Raw genomic sequence first — 25077 nt, 5'->3', positions numbered from 1 at the left:
TACTACACACACACTACATTCACTAAATACACTTTGCACTACACACACACTACATTCACTATACACACGTTTCACTCACTACAAGTACACTACATTCACTACAAACACACTACATTCACTATACACACTACATCCACTACAAAAACACACTCTGCATTCACTATACACACACACCTACATTCACTACACACACACTCTGCATCGAATGCATGCATACAAACATTACATACATTACACAAAACGTACAATCTGCATCCACTATACACACTGCATCCATGACACACATACTGCATCCACTATACAAACTGTATCCACTATACAAACTGTATCCATGACACACATACCGCATCCACTATACACATTCAACATCCACTATACACACTGCATCCATGACACACAAACCGCATCCACTATACACACACTTCATCCTTGTGGGCGGACTCGGGGCTGGCCCCGGGGGCCCAGATCTTGAGCTGTGTCAGGGGCCCTAAAATTTCTGATGGCAGCCCTGCTGAGCTCAGCCAATAAGCGATCAGTATGAGCTGAGCTGTTGACATCCTTCCACCATGTAGCCAATCTCTGTCTGCTTTTCCAATTGCACAGCTTTGGAATACTACATGGAGAGTATGAGGAAAATGATTGGCTGTGGGGCTCAGCTCACATTGATCTCTCATTGGTGGAGCCCAGTACATACTCCAAATATGTCTTCTAAGGAAGTTGCTTTGTGCAAAGAGGGTTGTGGCTAAAGGCACAGAGTTATGGTGCAGAAAGATGCAAAAACTTTTTTTCTTTTTTTAAGTGTTAGTTACCCCCAGGCTAGCTGGAAGCTGGACCGCTTGGATAGTCTGGATCCCAAATGTAGAGAGGGAGAGGAGCCGCTTCGGTTAGTAGTCCATATGAATCCTGTAAATGTAGAGCAATCCCACTAGCTATAGTACAGCTAGGATACCCTTTTCCCCACAAAATGAGTCGAGGCTGCGATTTGAAGGTCAAACAAGAACTGGTTTTAATGGCACACAGGCATCGGTATTTATGCAAAATCTCAGGTGCAGGGACAGCCCGCTCTGGACCTGATGGGAGACAGGGATAATGCAAGTGGTTGACCAATAAGAATACATTGTATCTTTTGAATTTGTCACTGCCCAGCTTGGAGATAATGAATACAACGGTTGGGACAATGCAATTATCTCCAAGCGCCCAAAATACCACGTTTTCTTACCACATAAAAAGCAGGTTAAAAATACATAATTTCAACAGTTTTATATATAATTCGTGCATTCCACCATTCATTATATGGCCCCGGTCTGGGCGAAATAGTTCACCGAAGAGCGCCCAGAACCCACGAATAGTACGCTCAGTTTCCTTGTTATAAAGTCCGTTCGTGTCTTTGGTCCCGAGCTTGAGATGGCGGCCATGTTTTTAAGAGAGTCAATGGGCAGCGGGACCTCGACCGCAAACTCATGGAACGAGTAACGGCTAGAGGTTTGCACGAATCCCCGCTCTGTTACTGGATGTCTCAGTGGTTCGGGAGACGAACGTAGACTGCCGGGAAGGGGTACTTAACCTGCGGTTAACCGCAAAACTCAACGTTCTAATTGAGGCCACACGCCAGGCTGTAGGTGGTTCCGCTTCGTGAACCTTTCGGTAGTTCCTGTATCGGGAGATGGGGCACGAACGTAAATGCCCTGGGGCCGTCAATTAGGTTGCGGTTAACCGCAGACCGCAACTCTCTGGGCGATCAATTGGAGACACACTCCACTCGTAGGGTGGTCGGCCGTTCGGCTGTTAGAAAGGTGACCGGGGTTAAGTGGCGGCACACGCCAGGGACCGAGTGGGCCGATGTTCGTTTAACGAATGGGTTCATGTACTCAGTTCGTGAGTTGGGTACAAAATTATATTACCGAAGCAAAAAAAAAAAAGAGAAAAAGGCACAACTTATAACTTGTCTGTAGTGATTTTGTAACATTAAGCAAAACTAAAGTGGTTTGAATTGGGTGCCTTTGGGTGGTTTGAATTAAGTTGGTGCCCAAAGTGTTCCTTTAGGTCTTCCACTTGGTCCACATTCCTGTAATCATTGTGCTCTCTTTACAACCGGTGTTTGTTCAATAAAGGAGAAGTTCTCCATTTAATTTTGCGTCTGGTTGATGGATAACAATGGATGGAGGAACTCCCCACTGGACTTTTCCTCCATGGAGAGGGGAGAACGCTGTGGAAAAATAGATCTTGATCCCCAACCAGCCCTCCAGTATTAATTAATGACAAAATGGGACTGGTGATGCTGACTCACAATTGATGTAGAGGCCCTGGAGAGATAGTGCAGCTAAGCGGACAAGGGCACATGTAGGAGTGTGGGGATAGATATGTGGGATTGGTTGAGTATGAATGTGTGGGTGGGATTATGTTCTGTGTAAGTTAGTGTGGGGGAGGTCTTAACTCGTCTTAGCGTGAAAAAAAACAAAAAACTAAATAAAAATGTTTTGGGAAATTTACAAAAAAAAAAGCTGAATGAATACCTGAACAGAATGAGAAATTAAATGGGGCCCTCGTGCCGTTCCAGCACGAGAGCTCCAGTCGCAGGGGGGGGCCCATCCTGACCCCACGGTTTTTCATGCGGGCTGTCGGTATAAGGGACGCGGGTGCTCTCCGAGCAGGACCTTTTGGCCCATATGAGACTTCCATCGGGTGGTGCGGGAGCGGCTTACAATGAAAGCTTGATAAGCTTACCTCCCGACCAATTTTAGGGTGCCCCCGAACTCTGCTCCGTGGGTCCCCCCCTTGGGACATGGTGCCCTTAGAGGGGCAGGTCGATATCGCATGATTTCTTATTTACTCAGTTGTCTTTCCCTACAAGGGGTTAGGTATGGGAGGGCATGACACAACGGTCCGCATGGTTAGGGCTGCAGGGCTCTGGGGCCTTGCTGACAAAGGCAGCAGTGGAATTGGCTTTCCTGCTGCTGCTGATGCGCCCGGCAGGTTATTGTTTTCCGGGCCGTATTTCTGACGGTCAGTGTTATGTGGCTATGTGCCTCCGCGCGGGTGGCTCTTAATGTCGCTTATGTGTGGGGCCGACAGTGTCGCATGTCGCGTTCTGCTGCGGTGGTGTTTTTCTTGGGGTAGTGTTTTTCTTGGGGTAGTGTTTCAGCGTTTCGGAGTTCCGTGGATCGGGATACGTGCGGTAGTCTCCTGGATAGTGGGATCGAGTCCGGCTAGGGAACGTCGATTGCCCCAGACTGTGATTTTTGTACATCCGATGGGAGGTGTCAGTGGTTTTGGCGGTGTTGGGGGTTTCAGCTGTGCTACCTTGGGGGCTCTACTTGGTAAGCTGGGCTTTGCCTGTCAGTGTTGCCCTTGGGGCTGTATGGGCCTCCATTAACGGTGGCTTGTGCATTCAGGCCCCCTAAATCCCTTCCACTGACTTCCACCTGTTGCCGCTGCAGCGGGTTTGGGGTTTGTTGGGGCCATTTCGGGTTTTTCCATCGTGTGCTGACTCTTGCTCAGTAAGCTGGCAAGCATCGGGGCTCTTGCAGACTCTGGCTGTCTTGGGGCTTCCCATTCGGGTTGCATGATAGGCGTGGGGTACCCAGCTCGTAGTCAGGTGGGTAGTTCTTCCATTGAGACAATCGTGAGGTGGTGCAGGCTGTCTATATCATGTGAAAGTGCCCTTTACCCCGGGGGTACTCTGGTTGTGGCTCCTGGCTGTTTGAGTTTGGAAGTGTCTGGTCAGGCGAGGTTTACAAGGTAATGGCAGGTGCTCTGTCTGGTTCACTGTAGGACGAACTTCAGGTGGGGGCTCCGCGGGCTCACATTATAACAGTGGAGTCATGGTCGCTTGGTCTAGCGGCTGTTGAAGCTGATCCATGGGTCGCTCTCGGAGGCGGTGTGGGGCCTACTACAGTAAAGTGTGAGCGATCGGGCCGGATGAGTGCATTTCCTTGGCGGCTTCCCGTTCATGTTACGGTCATCTGCAGGTGGGCAGGGCTTTTGGTGGATCGAGTAAGCATCGGAATGGACTTCCTTCTGGCTTTCGCCACTCGAAGGCTCTTGTATTAGGGAAAGGTAAGTTGGTAGCGTTTGGCTAATTCATCAATAGAATCTGTTCCATTCTTGGACGTTGCAGGGTTAACATAACCGGGCCCTTTCTGCTTTCTCTTGAGGTAGATGGAATGCACAGGGTGATGGTTAAGCTCCTAACAGGATGTACTAGGTTCCCAGGATAGTTGGATTTATACCGTTCCGATTGGGGGGGGAACGTCGGGTTCCGACATGTGTCCTGTATTCCTTCGGTGAGGGCTATTCCGCCCCTGGGTTATTTGGCCTCCTCACCCCTGGTTTGGTTCTTGAAGCCGGGTTTTCTCTCCTGCGTCCATGTCGTTGGGGTGCTCCAGTGGGGGTTCGAATTCCTAGGTAAGGATGGTGGAGAGTTCAGGGGGCATTCAGTCCGGTTAGGGGTGGCTACAGACTCCGCCAGGCTTGGCGTGCTTGTGCCACTGGTTCACAGGGCTTGAATGGTGGGGGTCAGTGTGGTAGGTTCCTTGGGTTCACCTTGCCGGTCTCCGAATGGATTTCTCTCCGCAGTTACGGTCTCCCCTTGTTACGCTAAAAGGGATGGTTTGGGTTGGAACTCAACTGCAGCTTGTAAACTCCCTAATTACAATAGTGAAGAAATGGAGAATCCTTAAGTATCAATACTGTAGCTTTAAGAAAAGAGAGAATCACTGGTAACTTGATTCAACCAAAGTTTTAATAAGAGTTAAACTTAAATGAATTGCATTTAGGCAATAATCCAATAATAAGAAGTGCAAGTAGTTCAGTATTCAGTATTTCTTCAGAGATGCATTAAATTCATATAGATGCATTAAGTAACATTAGTTCATGAGAATAATCTTCAATAGGAACAATAATCAATTAGCTGAGAATAGTTGCAAAGCAAGAACTGTTCATAGTGAATAAGCATGATGGGAGTTGTCCTTCATGAGATTAGTAACTTGTAGCAATGGAAGTATTTGCAAAGCATGAAACAGTTCATAGAATAAATGATATTGTAGGCAAATAGCTGAAAGATATACTTAAGGTTTATATGGGTAGTCCTCCAATAGTCCAGACATATTGTCCACTTGTAAAGTAGCAAAGTTTCCTTTCTCCAGTAATCCTTTATGGCTTGCAGCAATCCTTGCATTTGCTCAAAGGCTGGAAGGGTTTGTCTGGTGGAAGTAGTTCCCAGTAGCTGAGCCTGTGGAGCTCCAGGAGGCAGCTCACACGTTAGCTCAAACAATCATTTACCAAGCACCCTCCCTCTGGCCCAGTCTCCCTAAATACTGTCAGAGCTGTGTCAGAGGGGGGCGGAGTCAGGCTCCTCACTGCTGAGTGCTTAACCCTGAAGTTTTACTCCATGATACCCCTCTCCCCTCCGGTATAGGGATGGTTGGATGCTCATATGTAATTTGGGCCAGGAGGCGGAGAGCGAGTGATTGGTTCTTACACCTTCAGGAGCAGAGGTTCGGTGGTCTGGCACCAGATACATGAGGGGGGTGTGGCTCCTCCTCGTACGAGGTCAGCTGTCCCGCCTCATGGGGGTACCGGGGGTTTTGTCATCTCTGGGCGGAATGACATGGGTTTGGCAATGGTTTGGGATTTGGGTGCTCTTAAATCTGGACATGTTACGCATTCTGTTTCTTCCCAGAGGTTCTCAGGGGCTGGGCTGAGGCTATTGCCCGTTTCTGTTGGCAGTGCACGCAGCAATGTGAGTGCCCTGGTGCGCTGCCGTCGAAAATCGGACGAGATGGTTTTCTAGGTTTGTCTTGGGGGCTTGCGGGATTTCAGTTCCCTGGATGTGGCCTAGTTATCTTGAGGGGATGGGTGCACTGCTGGAGGTTGGACTAGGCCTATGTTAATCTAGCATTGCAAGAAGTGGTGGAACAGGCCATGGCTGGTTGTGGCGGGGTCCCCCGCTGATTTTAGGTGTAAAACAGCGGTGTTGTGGCGGGGGTATGTCCTTGCCAATTGAGTTTGAGGGGTTACGTTTAAGTATATGGAATGAGATGAACAAGTTTTAAGGTCTCAACCTCCCCTTCAAACGGTTAACATTAGGTTACCTGAGGTGTTGTGCCCATCGAGCGTGGATAAGGACGGCTGATGGCGGGCATAGGAAAGATGTGGTTTTTATGACCTGGGGGGATTAGGAACCACTGTATGTTTATTGGCAAGGACGGTTGGGTCACTGTATAACACTATGTGTGGAGTCATACATGTATATATATTAATTTATGCCTATTTATGTCTACCGTTTATAGTTACAAAAAAAGAAGAGCTTTAATAAATAAAGTTATGGATGTGTTATGCAGTAATTTAGTTTGTGATAATAAATGATGTGGCCTGTTTCATCCATACTAAGTGGTCTTTCGTTATTGGGGGTTTGAATGGGGTTAGTTTATGTTCTAGGCTGCATCGCGATTCCCCACTATGTACATACATGAAGTCAGTACATAGGTGTGACAGATCTTACTGTCCCTGGATTATACAGCTCTTTGTCTGTTTGTTTGGTAAATTGTATTCACCTCATATGTTAATATTGCTCTGTTTGAATAACGAATTAATCACAGAATGACAGACCACCCATATGCAGAGTGTGCTGCTTGTTGACCCCATTAAACTCTGCTAACACCTCTGTAACCGCAATAACACCAACGTTCTAAGCGGTCGGCTGGGTGGTTGCCGTTCACCTGTGCGAACACGTGGTGGCAGCCATCATTGGCCGCGAACACAGACAGCGGTGTTTGGTCGTCGAATGTATGGAACTAAAATCGGACACTCGACGGCGCGAACACCGCTGATATTTCCACCTCCAGCTATGTTCGGTTGGATTCATACGAACGAAATGGCGTTTATTCATACATATTGTAGTATTTGGTACTCCCAAAAGAGACCAATCGCACAGCCTGATTTAATGGAACTATTTTGGGCATGCGCCTCGTGTGCGGTCGGTCTAAACCAGGCTTTCCCAAACTCCGGCCCTCCAGGTGTTGCTGAACTACAACTCCCATGATTCTCGGCCTATCAATTTCATTCATAGGATCATGGGAGTTGTAGTTCAGCAATATCTGGTGGGCCAGAGTTTGGAGAAGCCTGGTCTAAACTATACCCCAGTGGCGTTTCGGCTGCATTTGTGGGATCTGAGTGCTTTCTGGATATGTTGGGCACTCAGATCCAGGCTACAGAACATAGGATATGGAACTTGAGGGGGTAGTCCATTGTTAAGTATTTATTTTGGGGTGTGTTTTTTTATGCATGTCCTGGAACTGAGCGTTAATGTAATTATGTGTGTGCTTTTACTGAAGTCCCCTCTCAGGTCCAGTGGGGAATGCCCCTAGACTATGTCATCAGAAACCCCTTGCATGGGGACTTGCATAAAAGGCCAGCTGTGGCGTCCATTAAACAGTTCCAGTTCACCCTCAACACAGAGCCTCGTCTCGTACTTGTAGGGAACAGCTTTATCACTGATTTTTAGGATTATCGTTTCCAGGATTATTGGAACTCTACTCACACTGGGGGGGAAAAGAACACCTCTGGCGGCGAGAACATCTCTGGCAGCAAGACCCCTCTTCCCATTGGGGTGGCCGCCACAAAAGGACTTTGGAATATGCAGTGGTATGGGAGCTCAGTCAATGAATATTCAGCTATGTGACCTACATTACTAAACAAACGGGCAAACAGGCCCATGTTGCGTCATTATGAAGCAAGTCATCAACTTCATAATAAATGAGACTCTGACCAAAGGAAGCCATCTCATCAAGTTCAAATTGTGTTTTTATAAGTTTCAGAGTGTGGGGCGAGAGGGGGGGGGGGGTATCTAAGTGTGAGAGTTGCCAAGGGGGAGGGGGGAGGGGTCTCAGTTCAAGAGTTGCCAAGTGGGGATCTTAGTTTGAGATTTGCCAATGAGGGGGTAACTCTCAAACTGTGAATTACCAAGGAGGAGTCTCAGCTTAAGAGTTGCCAGGCGGGTTCTCAGTTTTACTATGTAGAACAATTTCACTAGCAAGCTGGAGGAAACACTTGAAAGGGAAAAACTTTTTTACAAACAGCGAAGCAGATAAACAAGGTAAACATGACACAAAAACCAAAAGTAATACCATGTAGAAAAAACACTGTGGCGAAACGAACCTCGCCACTGGGCCCTGGAGAAGCCTGTTTGCCCGCCTCCTACCTGCTGACTATGGCCCCTGGGTTATTTGGGGCATATTGTATTTTATTGTGCGACTGCTGGCCCTTTAAGTACAGTGAATGGTATTTTATTGTACTGCTGCTGGCCCTTTAAGAACTGTCTGGGGACATATTGAGACTTTGGGTAACAATACCCTTTAAGACTATGGCCCCTGAAAACGTATGGATTTTTATTTGGTGTGTATGGCCCTTTAAGAACCGTCTGGGGACATCTTGTAACTGTGGTGAACAATGCCCCTTTAAGACTATGTCCCCAGACCTGTAAAATAACTTGCCCCTGGCTTTCTCCCTCTTGGTTCAGTAAATAGGGCTTACTGAACCAAGTACCACACAGGCGGACCACCCAGAAGTTAAAGTGTGCAGGCAATTTACCTCCCAGGCTGCGAGGTTACTGCAGGTTAATTGCACGTGGCGACGGCCATCTTTGTTCAGTCGAACGCGGTCAGCGGTATATGCTAAAGATTCTGTGGAACTAAAATCGGCTACACATTTTACCGAACACCGCTGACCCTTACCTTCTTCCATACTGAACTTGCAGCTCCCGTTCGAAATGGATTTAGTCGTTTTTCGGCATGAAATTGACCGGCCGCACAGCCCAAATCTATGGAACTGTTTTGGGCAGGAAAATGTGCTTGTGGTCGGTCATAAAGGGACCTCCAGCTAACTTTTGATCCACTGGAGGGATTTGGCTGATTTTTGGAAGGGTTTATGTTTAAAGTGTGCTGATTCTAAATATGTAGTTTTTAGGAAGATTGGATGTATGTATTTAAAGTTATAGCACATGTATAAAAACTGTAGTTTTCCTGGCTGTATAATTATGTTAACTGGTTATCTGAGGGGAGGAGATGTGTGGGCTGAACCATGTATCTGATTGGTTACAAGTGTACAAGTGTAATAAAAGCCAAGCTGGATGAGCCAGTCCAGAGTTCCTGTTTTACCCTCAAAGTGATGTGTCATCTCATTATTGAGGGAAGGATTTATTGCATGCTGTTCCAGTTGACTGCTAGGAGTACAAGCCTATTCGTATGGTTCCTATTCAATGGTCTACAGCATTCATATGCTTGGGAGAATTTAAAGGTTTCTCGGATTCGGTGATTGTGGTGTCTGCCAGAGTGCTTGGAGTCCTCAGGAAGCACTAGGAGCATCCATTAACGGAGGTACTCAGTCGGGGTGCCAGGTGATCCGTTACAAACACTTACCAAAATATAAAGAGCATAGAGGCCTAACAACCTGAACAATTAGATAAATAAAGCTAGAAGCCCAATTGTAGCATAAAGACTGGTAACCCTAACCCTCTATTTTGATCCAATGATAGTTAGACACTTGGACAGCATCTGTATCTCACCAAATGAAGCTTTGTGTAGATCATCCAAGAGGAAAAGATGCCTAAGTCGACTCCCATGGATAATGCTTCTTGGTCTTACTGCAGTGGCATTTTCATGGTGAGTATTAAGGTGTTGGCGTAGATGAGCAGGACGCAATAGGGAGTTAATAGGAATCCTGTGGCATAATGCTCCATGGAAGGTCACTGTCTGTGCAAGGCTCGTCTTTCCACAGCCAGGAGGTCCAACTAGCAGAACCGGAAGGCCAGCGCAGACCAGAGATCTTGCAGCAACCATAATGCTCTCAAACTGCAAAATAAAGACACATGCATGGAAAATGTGTAATGAATCACTATAATGACCATTGTAGTTTGCAAAGGGCAGGTTTGACCACTTTACTACACCAACCACCTGAAAAGAATACACTTTTTGGAATGTTTGCTAACTTATCTCAGATTTTTTATGAATCTTCTCTACTTCAGAGTTGGCCAAGTGGTACCCTCAGCTGTTGTAGAACTACAACTTACATGATGATTTGTCAGCCTTAGTAACTGCAACTAGACTAATGAACAGAGAAAAAACATTTGTCCCAGCCAAATCACCTAACCAAAAAATAATAATTTGCTTCGGTAGTCCGATAGTCGTCCATCTAGTAGAGACTTAGCTGTTCCTCCATCCAGATGGCCTGATGGCTCCCTTCCCCGCGGTCTATCCGGTCATGCTAGGCCGGCCGCGAGGGAGTGACTGCCTTTTACAGCATCTAGGCAGGAAGTAGTCATCAGGACACTCCCCCGGAACGACCTGTCAGTCAATTGCTGCAGGACCAATCAAGACGCCTTGGAGGCGTGGTTACTGCTCTGAACAGGGTATTTAACAGAGCTTCTTTCATTAGCTCATTGCCCTGTCGTGGTTCTAGCTTGTTCTAGTCACTCAGTGCTTGTGTATTCTATTATCCCTTTTGGTTTTGACCCGGCTTGTTTACCTTACTCTGCTTATCTCTGTTACCCTTGATTCGGCTTGTCTCTCGCTTACCTGTCTTCTGTTACCCTCGACCTCGGCTTGTCTTTGACCATTCTATACTGTACTACTTACGTTAGTCCGGCCATTCTAAGGTCCGGTATACGTATCTGGCTACTGTTTGTACTCTGCGTGTTGGATCCCTGTCCCGATCCTGACATTACGACAGGGCCAATGGATCCTGCAAGTACAAACAGTAAGCTGGCTGCTCCTGATCCTAGGTTTGAAGCCATGGATCACAGAATGGATCAGATGGCGCTTGCGCTACAGGCTCTATTAGCTTGTGCCAATAACCCACCAGAGGAGATACGTAATACCCCTGTTTCTCCTGTCGGTTCAGGTCTAGAGGTAGCCACAGTGGGTGCTTCTTCTCACATTACCCCCCCAGTACGCTATGGTGGGGCTCCTGAGAAGTGTCGTGGTTTTTTAAACCAAATTAGTATCCACTTTGAATTGCAACCTCGCTCTTATCCTACAGATAGGGCAAAAGTAGGATTTATTATCACCCTACTCATTGAGAAAGCTCTGAGATGGGCCAACCCACTATGGGAGAACGATAACCCATTAGTTTATAACTATAACGCATTTGTAGCTGCTTTTAGAAGAACATTTGACCCTCCAGGTAGAAAGGTTAATGCAGCCAGATTACTGTTGCGCCTGAGACAGGAGAACCGAACACTGGTGGATTATGCACTAGAGTTCAGGTCTCTGGCGGCAGAAATCAAGTGGAATGAGCAGGCGTATATGGATGTATTTTTGAATGGCCTATCTGATGTAATCCTTGATGAGGTTGCTACCAGAGAACTCCCTGAGAATTTAGAGGATTTAATTTCGTTCATCTCTCGTATAGATGAACGTCTAAGAGAGAGACAGAACACTCGAGAGAGGAACCAGAGACCTTCTTTTAGGTTAGCTCCCGCTTTTCCAAGTCCTGACTCCACGATATCTTTGTTTACTGAACCTATGCAGAAAGGGTATACCCGCCTCTCTGAGGAGGAAAGACAGCACAGGAGAAGAGAGGGTTTGTGTATGTACTGTGGGGCCAAGGGTCATTTACTCTCGAACTGTTCTAACCGCCCGGGAAACGCTCGCACCTAAGTCTCTCTAGAGGACAGGCCTTGGGTGTTTCTATTTTGTCCTCTACTCCTAATTATAAAGATCACAGGCTTCTGCTACCAGTTTCCTTAACTTGGGGGAAGGAAGTAGTAAGGGCTATGGCATTGATAGATTCCGGTGCTGCTGAGAATTTTATCGACCAAGCCTTTGCTAGTAAGAACAATTTCCCATCCCAGCTAACGGAGACACCTTTGGCCGTTGAGGCCATAGATGGTAGACCACTACTAGACCCTGTTATCTTTCGTGAGACCATACCCATTAGTTTAAATGTTGGTATCCTACACGTGGAGAATTTATCTCTTTTGCTCATTTCGTCTCCTTCCGTTCCCATAGTTCTGGGGTACCCATGGTTGAAAAAACATAACCCTATTATCGATTGGGAGTTAGGAGAGATACTCTCGTGGGGCCAGGGCTGCCAGGATCGGTGTTTGTGCAAGGTTTCCCCATTAGCTAATATTAACATACCGGAGAATCCCACTCAGTCCACAGAAAGACAAATACCAGACCTTTACCTAGACTTAAGGGCAGTGTTTGACAAGAAGAATGCCGATTCTTTGCCTCCACACAGGTCATTTGACTGTAAGATTAAGCTTCTACCCGGCACTATGCCTCCGAGGGGCCATGTATATCCTTTGTCTGTTCAGGAAAACTCGGTTCTAGAGGAGTATATTCGGGAGAATTTAGAAAAGTGATTCATCAGGAGGTCTTCTTCTCCGGCCGGGGCTGGGTTCTTTTTCATTAAGAAGAAGGATGGCACGCTGAGACCATGTATCGATTACCGAGGCTTGAATAAAATAACTGTCAGAAATGCCTATCCTATCCCACTGATTACCGAGTTATTTGATCGTCTTAAGGGCTCCAGAATCTTCACCAAGTTAGATCTCAGAGGGGCTTACAATTTGGTGAGAATCCAGCAAGGTCACGAGTGGATGACGGCATTCAATACCCGGTATGGCCATTACGAATACACTGTTATGCCATTTGGACTCTGCAATGCGCCTGCAGTATTTCAAGATTTGATTAATGAGGTACTTAGGGAGTTTCAGCATGATTGTGTTATTGTTTACCTGGACGACATACTAATACACTCTAAGGAGATTGAGACTCACCATAGACAGGTCAGAAAGGTATTACACAAGCTGCTGCAACATGGCCTATATTGCAAATTGGAAAAGTGCAGTTTTGATCAGTCTCAGGTAGACTTTCTTGGATACGTGATTTCTGGGGAGGGTTTTAAAATGGATCCTGTAAAACTCCAATCTATTTTAGACTGGCCCTTGCCCAAAGGACTCAAAGCTATCCAAAGGTTTATTGGTTTCTCCAACTACTATAGGCGCTTCATTAAAGGATACTCCTCTATCATTGCGCCTATTACCAATATGACCAAACAAGGGGCTGATACTAAGTTCTGGTCTAAGGAAGCTCTTGGTGCTTTCAAGACTCTCAAGGAACTTTTTGCCTCGGCTCCCATTCTAGTCCATCCTGATACGACTCTGCCTTTCTTGCTTGAGGTCGATGCCTCTGAGACAGCAGTTGGGGCTGTTCTGTCTCAAAGGTTAGGGGTGGATAAACCGTTACACCCTTGTGGTTTCTTCTCTAAGAAATTTTCTGGGCCTGAGAGCAGATATGACATCGGGGAAAGGGAACTGTTAGCAGTCATTAAAGCCTTAAAGGAGTGGAGACATTTGTTGGAGGGGACCCTACACCCTATTACGATTTTGACGGACCACAAAAACTTGTCCTATATTGGGGAGGCTAAGCGCTTATCCTCTAGACAAGCTCGTTGGTCCTTATTCCTGACTCACTTCAATTATGTACTGACTTACAGACCTGGTTCTAAAAACTCTAAAGCCAATGCATTATCTCGCCAATATGAACCTTCTACTGTACCTGAACCAGTTCTTTCTTCTATAGTTCCGAAATGCAATATCATTGCTAATACGAATCTCAGGATTCATTCTCCATTACTGGCCGAGATCATTAAGTTGCAACATCTAGCACCTAAACAGACTCCTGCGGGCCGTCATTTCGTTCCTCCTGCTCTTCAACTGGAACTTTTACAGTGTTTACATAATAGCAAGATGGCGGGACATCCTGGTATTCGCAAAACTTACGCGTTGATCTCTAAGGACTTCTGGTGGCCTGCTTTACGGAGGGATATTGAGGAGTTCATCGCTGCATGTGAAGTTTGTACTAAAACTTCCATGTGGATTTCTGCACCCCTTGGAGGTTCCAGAAAAACCATGGTCCTGTTTGGCCATGGACTTTATTGTCGATCTACCTATCTCTAAAAGACAGACTGTTATCCTCACCGTGGTTGACAGGTTTACTAAGATGGCACACTTCATTCCCCTGCCTAAACTCCCGTCTTCTCCCGAATTGGCAGTGATATTCGCTAAGGAGATTTTTCGCCTACATGGGATACCCTCTCAAATTGTATCGGACAGAGGCTCCCAATTTGTTTCCCGCTTTTGGAGGTCCTTCTGCTCTCAACTTGGTATTAAATTAAACTTTTCTTCTGCCTATCATCCTCAGTCTAACGGAGCTGCTGAACGTACCAACCAGAAAATTGAACAATATTTACGATGCTTTGTTTCTGAACACCAGGATGATTGGGTCGGTTTGATTCCTTGGGCGGAGTTTGCACACAACAATCTCATTTGCAATTCTACTCATTCAAGCCCCTTCTTCATGAATTATGGTTTTCATCCGTCTATTCTTCCTTCGGATTCTCCTTCCCAGGGGGTGCCGTCGGTTGATGTTCATGTTGCCAATTTGAGGAAGTTGTGGGATCAAACTCGACAAATCCTTGTGCACAACTCTATGTTGGTTAAGAAACACGCTGATAAACGTAGAAGGGCGGCCCCGGTCTTTGTTCCAGGTGATAGGGTATGGCTGAGCACGAGGAACATCCGTTTAAAAGTGCCATCCATGAAGTTCGCTCCTCGTTATATTGGACCCTACAGGGTGCTGACCCGTATCAATCCAGTTGCGTATCGTTTAGCTCTTCCTAATACCTTACGCATCCCGAACTCGTTTCACGTTTCATTGCTGAAACCACTCATATGTAACAGATTTTCCTCCACAATAGCCCCTCCTCGCCCCGTTCAGGTGGAGGGTCAGGAGGAGTATGAGGTTAACTCTTATTGATTCTCGAATCTCCCGGGGGAGAGTACAATATCTGGTTGATTGGAAGGGATATGGTCCTGAGGAGAGGAGTTGGGTACCTCAGGAGGATGTTCATGCTCCCCGTCTCCGCAGGGCGTATCACTCTCGCTTCCCATCTCGTCCCGGTTCATTCCGCCCGGTGGGCGTATCTGAGAGGGGGGGTACTGTCAGGGTACCTGTGGTCTCTACCTCCGAAAGAGGTAGAGACTTAGCTGTTCCTCCATCCAGACGGCCTGATGGCTCCCTTCCCCGCGGTCTATCCGGTCATGCTAGGCCGGCCGCGAGGGAGTGACTGCCTTTTACAGCATCTAGGCAGGAAGTAGTCATCAGGACACTCCCCCGGAACGACCTGTCAGTCAATTGCTGCAGGACCAATCAAGACGCCTTGGAGGCGTGGTTACTGCTCTGAACAGGGTATTTAACAGAGCTTCTTTCATTAGCTCATTGCCCTGTCGTGGTTCTAGCTTGTTCTAGTCACTCAGTGCTTGTGTATTCTATTATCCCTTTTGGTTTTGACCCGGCTTGTTTACCTTACTCTGCTTATCTCTGTTACCCTTGATTCGGCTTGTCTCTCGCTTACCTGTCTTCTGTTACCCTCGACCTCGGCTTGTCTTTGACCATTCTATACTGTACTACTTACGTTAGTCTGGCCATTCTAAGGTCCGGTATACGTATCTGGCTACTGTTTGTACTCTGCGTGTTGGATCCCTGTCCCGATCCTGACACAGGCAAAGTGAACACATTTTCCCCAAAACCCAGAACACCCCTTTAACTTTAGGGTATCCCCAAAAATAACATATCCCCTGATAGCCCCGATCTGGGAGACCAACATATTCAAATTTCACCCAGATCGGTGAAAGTGTGGAAGTCTTAAGTCACCGACCGCACACGAGGCTCCTGCCAAAAATAGTTCCACAAATTCAGTGTGTGCGGTCGGTCAATTTTGAAAATGTCAAATAAACTAAATAACCCACGAATGGAGCCTCCTGGCTCATAGGAGCAATTGTTCCCCTTGTTCGTGGGAACCAAACTACCAAATGGCGCTCTCCTAGCTGTTCGGCAACAAAAGGAAGCAGGCGTTCGTATATTTTCAGCGATGTTCGGGAAGTCGAGTGTCCAATTTTAGTTCCAGACACTCAACGACAAAGTCCCGCTGCCTCCTTTCGTGCTAACAAGATGACTGCCATTTTCTCTGCCACGTGGCATTCGGCTATACGAATGGCGGCCACCCCTAGAGAGCGCTTAATTGACGGTTCCCCTTTGAAGTTAATGAGCCAGGAGGGTGGTCAGTGTTCGGTAGTTTTAATCTACGGAACCAATATTGCATAAAATAAACGAATGAGGTAAAACTAAACAAATGTCCAGAGAAAACCATGAAATCCCTGCTGGTTTTCTCACACTGCTCCCCTTTAGTTCATGGGTCGGCATACCCACCTAGACCCTGCCGGGTTGGCTAGGGAATAACCGGTAAAAGTCAATGTTATAGTTCCAACTTTGTTTGGCAGATAAACCGTCCGCATTTCCATTCTGTACTGCATAGTGAAGTTGTACGGTTGTAAGGCCAGGCTCCAGCGTAATAGTCTAGGATTGTCTCCGGCTACTCGGTTCAACCAAACTAGGGGATTGTGGTCAGTCATTAAAGTAAATGGGCGGCCGTACAAGTAGGGTTGGAGTTTTTTGAGGGCCCATACCAAAGCTAAGCATTCTTTTTCCACGATGGTGTAACTGACCTCCAGTGGTAGTAGTTTTCGGCTAAGGTATGCCACTGGGTGAACCATTGCCTCATCCCCCACTTGATTTAGCACGGCTCCCAGCCCAAACATGGAGGCATCTGTGTGCACAAGAAACAGTTTGTTATAATCTGGGGCGGCTAACACAGGTGCCTCGCTAAGCGCCATTTTTAATTTCTGAAACGCCTCTGCACACTCCGGGGACCAAAGGGAAGGGCCTTTTAGTTAGGTCAGTAATGGGTTTGGCCAGGGCTCTATACTCGGGACAAATTTCCAGTATTACCCTGCCGTCCCTAAAAATGCTAGCACTTGGGTTTTGGTGCGAGGCTGCGGCCAATTGGCAATAGCCTCTACTTTGGCGGGTTCAGGCCGCTGTTTGCCTGAACCCACCCTTTGCCCGAGGTACTGAAGCTCGGCCATACCTACATGACATTTGTCAGGCTTGAGAGTAAGCCCTGCAGCCTGAATTCTCTCTAGTACCCTGGAGACATGTTATAGGTGTGCTACTGTAGATGGCTATGTCATCCAGATAGGCACATGCGAAGTCCTGAAATCCCTCCAGGAGTCGGTCAGCCATCCGCTGAAACTGTCAGGATCGGGTCAGGGATCCAACACGCAAAGTACAAACAGGTACAGGGTACGTATACCGGACCTTAGAATGGCCGGACTAACGTACAGAGAGTATAGAGAATGGTCAGAGACAAGCCGAGGTCGAGGGAACGAGAGGACAGGTAAGCGAGTAACAAGCCGGGTCAAGGATAACAGAGGTAAACAGAGTAAGTCAAACAAGCCGGGTCGTAACCAAAAGGATAACTGAAAAACACCAGAGCACTGTGTGACTAGACAGGCTAGAACCACGACAGGGCAATGAGCAACAGGGCGAAGTATGTTTAAATACCCTGGCTAGAGAGGATAGACACGCCTCCGACGAGTCCTGATTGGTCTCCAACGGATTGAGTGACAGGTCGTTCCGGATTGGCATCATGACGTCGGTCTCCGGACACCATGCTACATAAGGAAGTAACTCCCTCGCGGCCGGCGTTTATGTGAACGGGTCGACCGCGAGGAACAGGAGAAACATGGCGTCCGGACGGATAAACGTCTAAGTCTCTACCTCTCTCGGAGGTAGAGACCTCAGGTACCCTGACAGAAACGTAGCCGGGGCATTCTTCATCCCAAAGGGCATAACCTTGAATTGGTACAGCCCAAATGAGGTGATGAATGCTGACTCTGGGATGCTTCGGGCTCCAGGTGGAGCTGTTCGGCAACAAAAGGAAGCAGGCGTTCATATATTTTCAGCGGTGTTCGGGAAGTCGCGTGTCCGATTTAGTTCCAGACTGTCACGGTAATATACCCCAACACGCAGGAATAGTACATATAGTCAAGAGACAATAAACCAGGGTTCGTCTTACCGGACCTTAGAATGGCCGGACTAGGACGAGAAAGAAAGACAGAGTCTAGAACAAGCCGAGGTCAAGGGAACTGAGAGACAGCGTAACGTAGAACAAGCCGAGGACTGGTACACAGAGGACAAAACAGCGGATAAGCAAGCAAGGATAAGGAGAGAGCGGAGTCAGGAACAAAGCCAAGGTCAAGCACCAAAAAACCAACTGAACGATACAAGCACTAAAGGGAACTGGACAGAAACCACGATAGGGCAAGGAGCAAAGGAAACAGGTGAGTATAAATACCCTAATGTTCACTTTGATTGGCCCTTGTCGTATCCACGCCCCCAAAACGTGAGTGTATGGGGAACGTGGCATGACAGGGGCCAATGGGAGACTGATTCTAATTTAGTCTCCCACTGTCCCTTTAAGAGCGCGCCCGAGACGCGCGGCGCGCTCTTAGTGTCGGGCGGGACATGTGACCGCTTCTCGCGGTCACTGCCCGCCTGACTGATCTTATCGTTGGCTGAGCCGCGCGCGGCTCGTGCAGGCGCAGGACTGCGCGCGGCGAGAAGAGAGGACCCCGGCCGGCCCCTGGAGAGGGTAAGTAGCGCTACAGTACCCCCCCCTGAAGACACGCCCACCGGGCGGGGAGGAGCAGGCCTGGCAGGAAAACGAGCGTGAACAGCGTCAGCGGAAATCCAACTGCGTTCCTCAGACCCATAGCCCTTCCAATGTACCAGATATTGGAGGCAACCCCGAAGAAAACGAGAGTCAATTATAGCCGCCACTTCAAATTCCTCATGGCCCTCCACAGAAACCGGAGGAGGAGGAGGGACATGCCGAGTATAACGGTTGCACAGGAGGGGTTTTAACAAAGAGGTATGAAACACGTTAGGAATGCGTAGATTCCTAGGAAGATCCAATGCATACGAGACAGGATTAACCACATGCAAGATACGAAAAGGACCAATAAAACGAGGGGCCAACTTCATAGAAGGCACACGAAGACGAATATTGCGAGTAGAAAGCCAAACCCGGTCCCCCACAGCATAGGATGGAGCCGCCCTGCGATGCTTGTCTGCCTGAACCTTCTGGCGAGCAGCTGAAGCCACCAAAGAACACTGAACCTGCTCCCAAGTATTACGTAGACTAGCCAAATGTTCGTCCAGAGCTGGCATGCCCTGTAAGGAGAATGCAGCTGGAAGAACCACGGGATGCCGGCCATAAACAACGTAAAAAGGGCTGTTACCGGAGGATTCATGAGCAGCATTATTACGAGCAAACTCAGCCCAAGGAAGAAGGTCAGCCCAATTGTTCTGATGGTGGGACACGAAACAACGAAGATACTGCTCTAGAGATTGGTTGGCACGTTCAGCAGCTCCATTAGACTGGGGGTGGTAGGCGGAAGAAAACGAGAGGGAGATACCCATCTCTGTACAAAACGTTCTCCAGAATCTGGAGATAAACTGGCTACCCCTATCGGACACGATCGAAGTGGGAATACCATGCAACCGAAACACCTCCCTGGCAAAGATAGAGGCAAGTTCCTTGGATGATGGCAATTTGACAAGAGACACAAAATGAGCCATCTTAGAAAAACGATCCACAATCATCAGGATGACAGTTTTACCATTAAAGGGAGGTAATTCAACAATAAAATCCATGGATATATTGGACCACGGCCTCTCAGGTATGGGCAACGGATGCAACAACCCACAAGGAACTCTGTGGGAGGACTTCATACTGGCACAAGTACTACAGGCATTAACGTAATCGGTGACGTCCTTGCGCAAGCAAGCCCACCAGAAATATCTAGAAACTGCTGAGAATGTCTTAGAAATACCAGGGTGTCCAGCAGTTCTAGTGTCATGATATAATGACAAGATGTCTCGTCTCTCCGGTATATCAACGAATAGCTTATCAGCAGGCCTCTCCCCAGGAGCCAAGTTTTGTTTAGCCTGAATAGCTTGTAAGAGGGAAGACGAAATAGAAAGAACAGTAGTAGCTATTATTCTGTCAGGCGGAATGACAGGGGTAACATCGACCTCGAGTTTGTCAGTAGTCTCGAATTGTCTGGACAGAGCGTCAGCTTTAGTATTACGATCACCTGGTCTGTATGTGATTATGTAATTAAAACGAGACAAAAACAGAGACCACCTGGCCTGCCTAGAAGACAATCTTTTTGCTTCACTGAGATAGGAGAGGTTTTTGTGATCTGTTAAAATGAGGATGGGATCCCTAGTACCCTCTAGCAGATGTCTCCATTCCTTGAGCGCCAAAATGATAGCAAGGAGTTCACGATTGCCTACATCATAATTCTTCTCTGCTTTGGACATCTGTCTGGAAAAGAAGCCACAAGGGTGTAACGGCTTTTCAGGTGAATCTCTTTGAGACAAGATAGCACCTACCCCTATCTCAGAAGCATCAACTTCAAGAATAAAGGGCAGTGAAGAGACAGGATGCTGTAAAATAGGAGCAGAGGCAAATGAAGCCTTCAGGAATTCAAAGGCCTCGAGTGCTTCTGGTTTCCAGACATGAGTATTACCATCCTTCTTGGTCATTCTGGTTATAGGTGCTACAATGGCAGAAAACCCTTTAATAAAACGCCTATAATAATTTGAGAACCCCAGAAAACGCTGAATGGCTTTCAAACCCTGAGGTAGAGGCCATTCCATAATGGCAGACAGTTTCTTGGGATCCATACGAAAACCCTTGGCAGAGATTATATAACCCAAGAATTGGACTTCAGATTGATCAAATGAACATTTTTCGAGTTTGCAATAGAGACCGTTAACCAGAAGAGTTCTCAACACTAATTTAACATGCATGTGATGAGTCTGTAGATCAGTAGAATAAATTAATATGTCGTCCAAGTATACTATAACGAATGTATGTATATATTGACGTAGGACATCATTAATAAATTCTTGAAAAACTGCTGGGGCGTTACAAAGGCCAAAGGGCATCACAGTATATTCGTAGTGGCCACTCCTGGTATTGAAAGCGGTCTTCCATTCGTGATCCTTTTTGATACGTATGAGATTGTAAGCACCCCTAAGGTCCAATTTAGTAAAAACTGTGGCATGTTTAAGCCTATCAAATAGTTCTGTGATCAAAGGTATGGGGTACGCATTTTTGACGGTGATTTTATTAAGGCCCCTATAGTCAATACAAGGCCTTAATTCGCCATCTTTCTTAGATACAAAGAAGAAACCCGCCCCTGCCGGGGAAGAGGATCTTCTTATAAATCCCTTCTCTAAAGATTCCTTAATATATTCCTCCATAACCAGATTCTCCTGAGGAGATAAAGGATATATTCTCCCTTTGGGAGGCATCGTACCAGGTAGTAAATTAATAGCACAGTCGTAAGGCCTGTGAGGTGGCAATTTTTCAGCCTCCCTTTTATCAAAAACAGACTTAAGAGACAGGTACTGAGGGGGTATGACCGTAGGCACGGGAGGAATATTAGTAGAATTCAAAGGGGTGATTTTAACAATACAAGACTCTTGGCAAGAATCACTCCAAGAAACTATTTGTCCTGACTCCCAATCAATGGTGGGATTATGAGTACGTAACCAAGGATACCCTAACACGAGGTGAGAGGAAGGAGAAGTAATGATCTGAAACCGAATGGTCTCAGAGTGTAACACCCCTGTAGACATATGTAGTGGAACAGTCTCATGTGTGATAACTGGAGAGCATAATGGTCTACCATCTATGGCCTCAACGGCCAAGGGTGTTTCCTTCTCTCTGGTGGGTATGTTATTCTCCTTGACAAAACTGGAATCAATAAAGTTTTCGGCCGCTCCGGAATCAACCAGGGCTAGTATATTCCCTGCTATGCAGTTACTACCAAGGTGCAGGGAAACAGGGAGAAGTAATTTATTAAGAGGCAAATGTGAGGACTGTGATGTCACACCCAAGGCCAGTCCTCTATACGGTCTTAGGTGCGATAGTTTCCCGGACGCACGGGACATTCTTGTCTCATATGACCCCTCCTACCACAATAAAGACAAAGTCCCTCCTTTCTCCTATAAAGCTTTTCAGCGTCAGTAAGTTTGGCAACCCCTAACTGCATAGGTTCCTCCTCAGAACCTTTAGATCCCTCGGGAGTCTCAGCTTTAGGTGAGTTAACGGGAACAAAACGTCTATTTCTGGACCTGGTATATAACCTGTCACGGATCCTGTTATCTATATCGATAAGATAGTCAATCAGGTCCTCCAGGGGTACAGGGAGGTCCTTAGCTGCTACCTCATCCAACATAGTTTCAGACAGACCTTCCATAAACGCAGTAGTAAGCCCATTATTAGTCCAATCTACCTGTGAGGCAAGGGTACGGAACTGAATAGCATAATCGGCTACAGATTTAGATCCTTGCTTAATTCTCATTAATGCCCTGGCGGCATTTTTTGACCTTTTAGTCGTGTCAAATGTTCTACGAAACGCTGTGAGGAAGCTATTGAAGTCGTGTACCATAGGCCCATTAGCCTCCCAAATAGGATTTGCCCATTCTAGTGCCTTATCCGTAAGCTGGTGCATAAGAAAACCCACCTTAGATCTATCAGTGGGAAATGAACGTGGGTACATTTCAAAGTGGAATTCCACTTGATTAAGGAATCCCCTACATGTCTTAGCGTCCCCTCCATACCTAGGTGGCGGGGTTAGATGTGCTGAAGCATTAGGCATATTAGCTGTGTCTGGTATAGGGTTTACAGGAGGCGCAGGTACAGGTACCGGAGCTGATCTGGATAACAGTGTCTGGATGGCTTGAGCCATTTGATCCATACGGTGATCCTGTTCTGCGAATCTAGCCTCATGAGTGGCCATATGTTGTCCTAAACCTGCGGGGTCCATGGCCCTATCGTAATGTCACGGTAATATACCCCAACACGCAGGAATAGTACATATAGTCAAGAGACAAGAAACCAGGGTTCGTCTTACCGGACCTTAGAATGGCCGGACTAGGACGAGAAAGAAAGACAGAGTCTAGAACAAGCCGAGGTCAAGGGAACTGAGAGACAGCGTAACGTAGAACAAGCCGAGGACTGGTACACAGAGGACAAAACAGCGGATAAGCAAGCAAGGATAAGGAGAGAGCGGAGTCAGGAACAAAGCCAAGGTCAAGCACCAAAAAACCAACTGAACGATACAAGCACTAAAGGGAACTGGACAGAAACCACGATAGGGCAAGGAGCAAAGGAAACAGGTGAGTATAAATACCCTAATGTTCACTTTGATTGGCCCTTGTCGTATCCACGCCCCCAAAACGTGAGTGTATGGGGAACGTGGCATGACAGGGGCCAATGGGAGACTGATTCTAATTTAGTCTCCCACTGTCCCTTTAAGAGCGCGCCCGAGACGCGCGGCGCGCTCTTAGTGTCGGGCGGGACATGTGACCGCTTCTCGCGGTCACTGCCCGCCTGACTGATCTTATCGTTGGCTGAGCCGCGCGCGGCTCGCGCAGGACCGCGCGCGGCGAGAAGAGAGGACCCCGGCCGGCCCCTGGAGAGGGTAAGTACCGCTACACAGACACTCGACGACCAAGTCCTGCTGCCTCGTTTCGTGCAAACAAGATGGCCACCGTTTCCTCTGCCACGTGGTGTTCGGCTATACGAATGGCGGCCACCCCGAGAGAGTGCTTAATTGACGGTTCCCCTTTGAAGTTAATGAGCCAGGAGGGTGGTCGGTGTTCAGTAGTTTTAATCTACCGAACCAATATTGCTTAAAAAAAATGAATGAGGTAAAAATAAACGAATGTCCAGAGAAAAATCACAAAATCCCTGCTGGTTTTCTCACACCCACCATTTGGTTCACAGATAAAGTTAGAAAAAGAGGGAAAAACAGGAAGAGCAGAAAAAATTAAAATGTATTTGTATATGTTGATGTATATTCCATATTTATTAAATAGATAATATATAAATAGAGCTTCTTCTGTTATTCTCTCTATTGGTTCCTTCTCACTTGACCTCATCAATCATAAACAGAAATCCATATTAGAGATAAAACCAACATGCGTGTCCATTGCTGGGGCTACCATTGGCCACTTTAACCTACTTAAAATAAGTAAAATGTAATAGTTATAGCCACTTTAAGATAAGCAGATTTACTTTACATACAGAACAAAAAATAAATAAAAAATAAAATTAAATAAGAGGAGGGAAATTTGTAGCTGTCCTTAGGTAACCCGGCGGGTTACCTCCACTATTAATGAATAAAGAGACCCATTTTCCCCCAGAAACAGTTCCAGAGGTATAACAACTTTATTAGTCACACTTGGCTTTATATTTTTCCCCATGCAAGGGGTGGATCACACATCCTGCCCCCTGTTCCCACCACCCATCCTCAGGGCTCCCCACCTCTAGGGACAAGGAGTCTTCATCTAGTGAGCCTCTGTACCCGGGAGCCCCAGCACGGGAAAGCTACCCGCCTCTTTGGCTCCCAGCTACAGAAAGCACGCCAAACCGCCATTGTCCCCAAAGAGTGTCCCCACCAATCTCAGAGACCCCCAAAACAGTCACTGCCACAAACAGCCTCCTTCGCAGGGTCCCTGGGTGAAACCAGGCAAGAGAAGCGTCTCCATTCGGGACACGAATGCTCCCCCTTGCAGACGCCCATCTATAGGAACGGCAGCCACCCAGGGAAGCACTCATTAATTACTTCCCTTGTGGTTTCACACTTATGTTGCGAGTTGCCAATGTTCTAATTGATTGGTGCGAACACTCCAAGGGGCACTGGGGAGGTCCTCGTTCGAGAACCGAACGAGGTGGGAAGCAATCCACGAATGCTCCTGCTGGATGGCGTTCATCTAACAAACAGGATGCCACACAGGCGAGGCATGTGCCGAGGCTTCCCTTGTGGTTTGCGGTTTTGACACCTCGTTACAAGGTGCGACCGTTAAAAAAAAAAAAAATTCTAAATGAGGGTTCGAGGTGGTCCCTGTTCGGGAGGTGAATGGATTCCCTTGGATTCCCTATTGTGGTTCCCCATCGGTGTTCGGTACTTTCAGACGATTTTAGTAATAAAGTGTATTTCGTGCGGCGTTCGGTCATTTTAGCTGGGATCTGAGCGATACTCTCACGAAATGTGTACTCAGACCCCAGCTATCTACCGAACGTCCG

The 25077-nt window shown here is 47.1% G+C and overlaps 1 protein-coding gene across 1 annotated transcript in view; it reads right to left on the bottom strand.

The window, feature by feature from the left end:
• The window catches only part of LOC134586281 (dynein heavy chain domain-containing protein 1-like), a 246596-nt gene that overhangs the window by 197647 nt on the left and 23872 nt on the right, over positions 1-25077 (bottom strand). Inside the window, exon 7 of the mRNA XM_063441768.1 lies at positions 9563-9848. Coding sequence (XP_063297838.1) covers positions 9563-9848 — 286 coding nt within the window. The remainder of the gene's footprint in view (positions 1-9562; positions 9849-25077) is intronic.

This window comes from Pelobates fuscus, chromosome 1 (genome assembly GCF_036172605.1).
Source record: "Pelobates fuscus isolate aPelFus1 chromosome 1, aPelFus1.pri, whole genome shotgun sequence".
Lineage (NCBI taxonomy): Eukaryota > Metazoa > Chordata > Amphibia > Anura > Pelobatidae > Pelobates > Pelobates fuscus.
The sequence above is the reverse complement of the archived record's forward strand: the minus strand, read 5'-3'. Positions and strand labels throughout refer to the sequence as shown.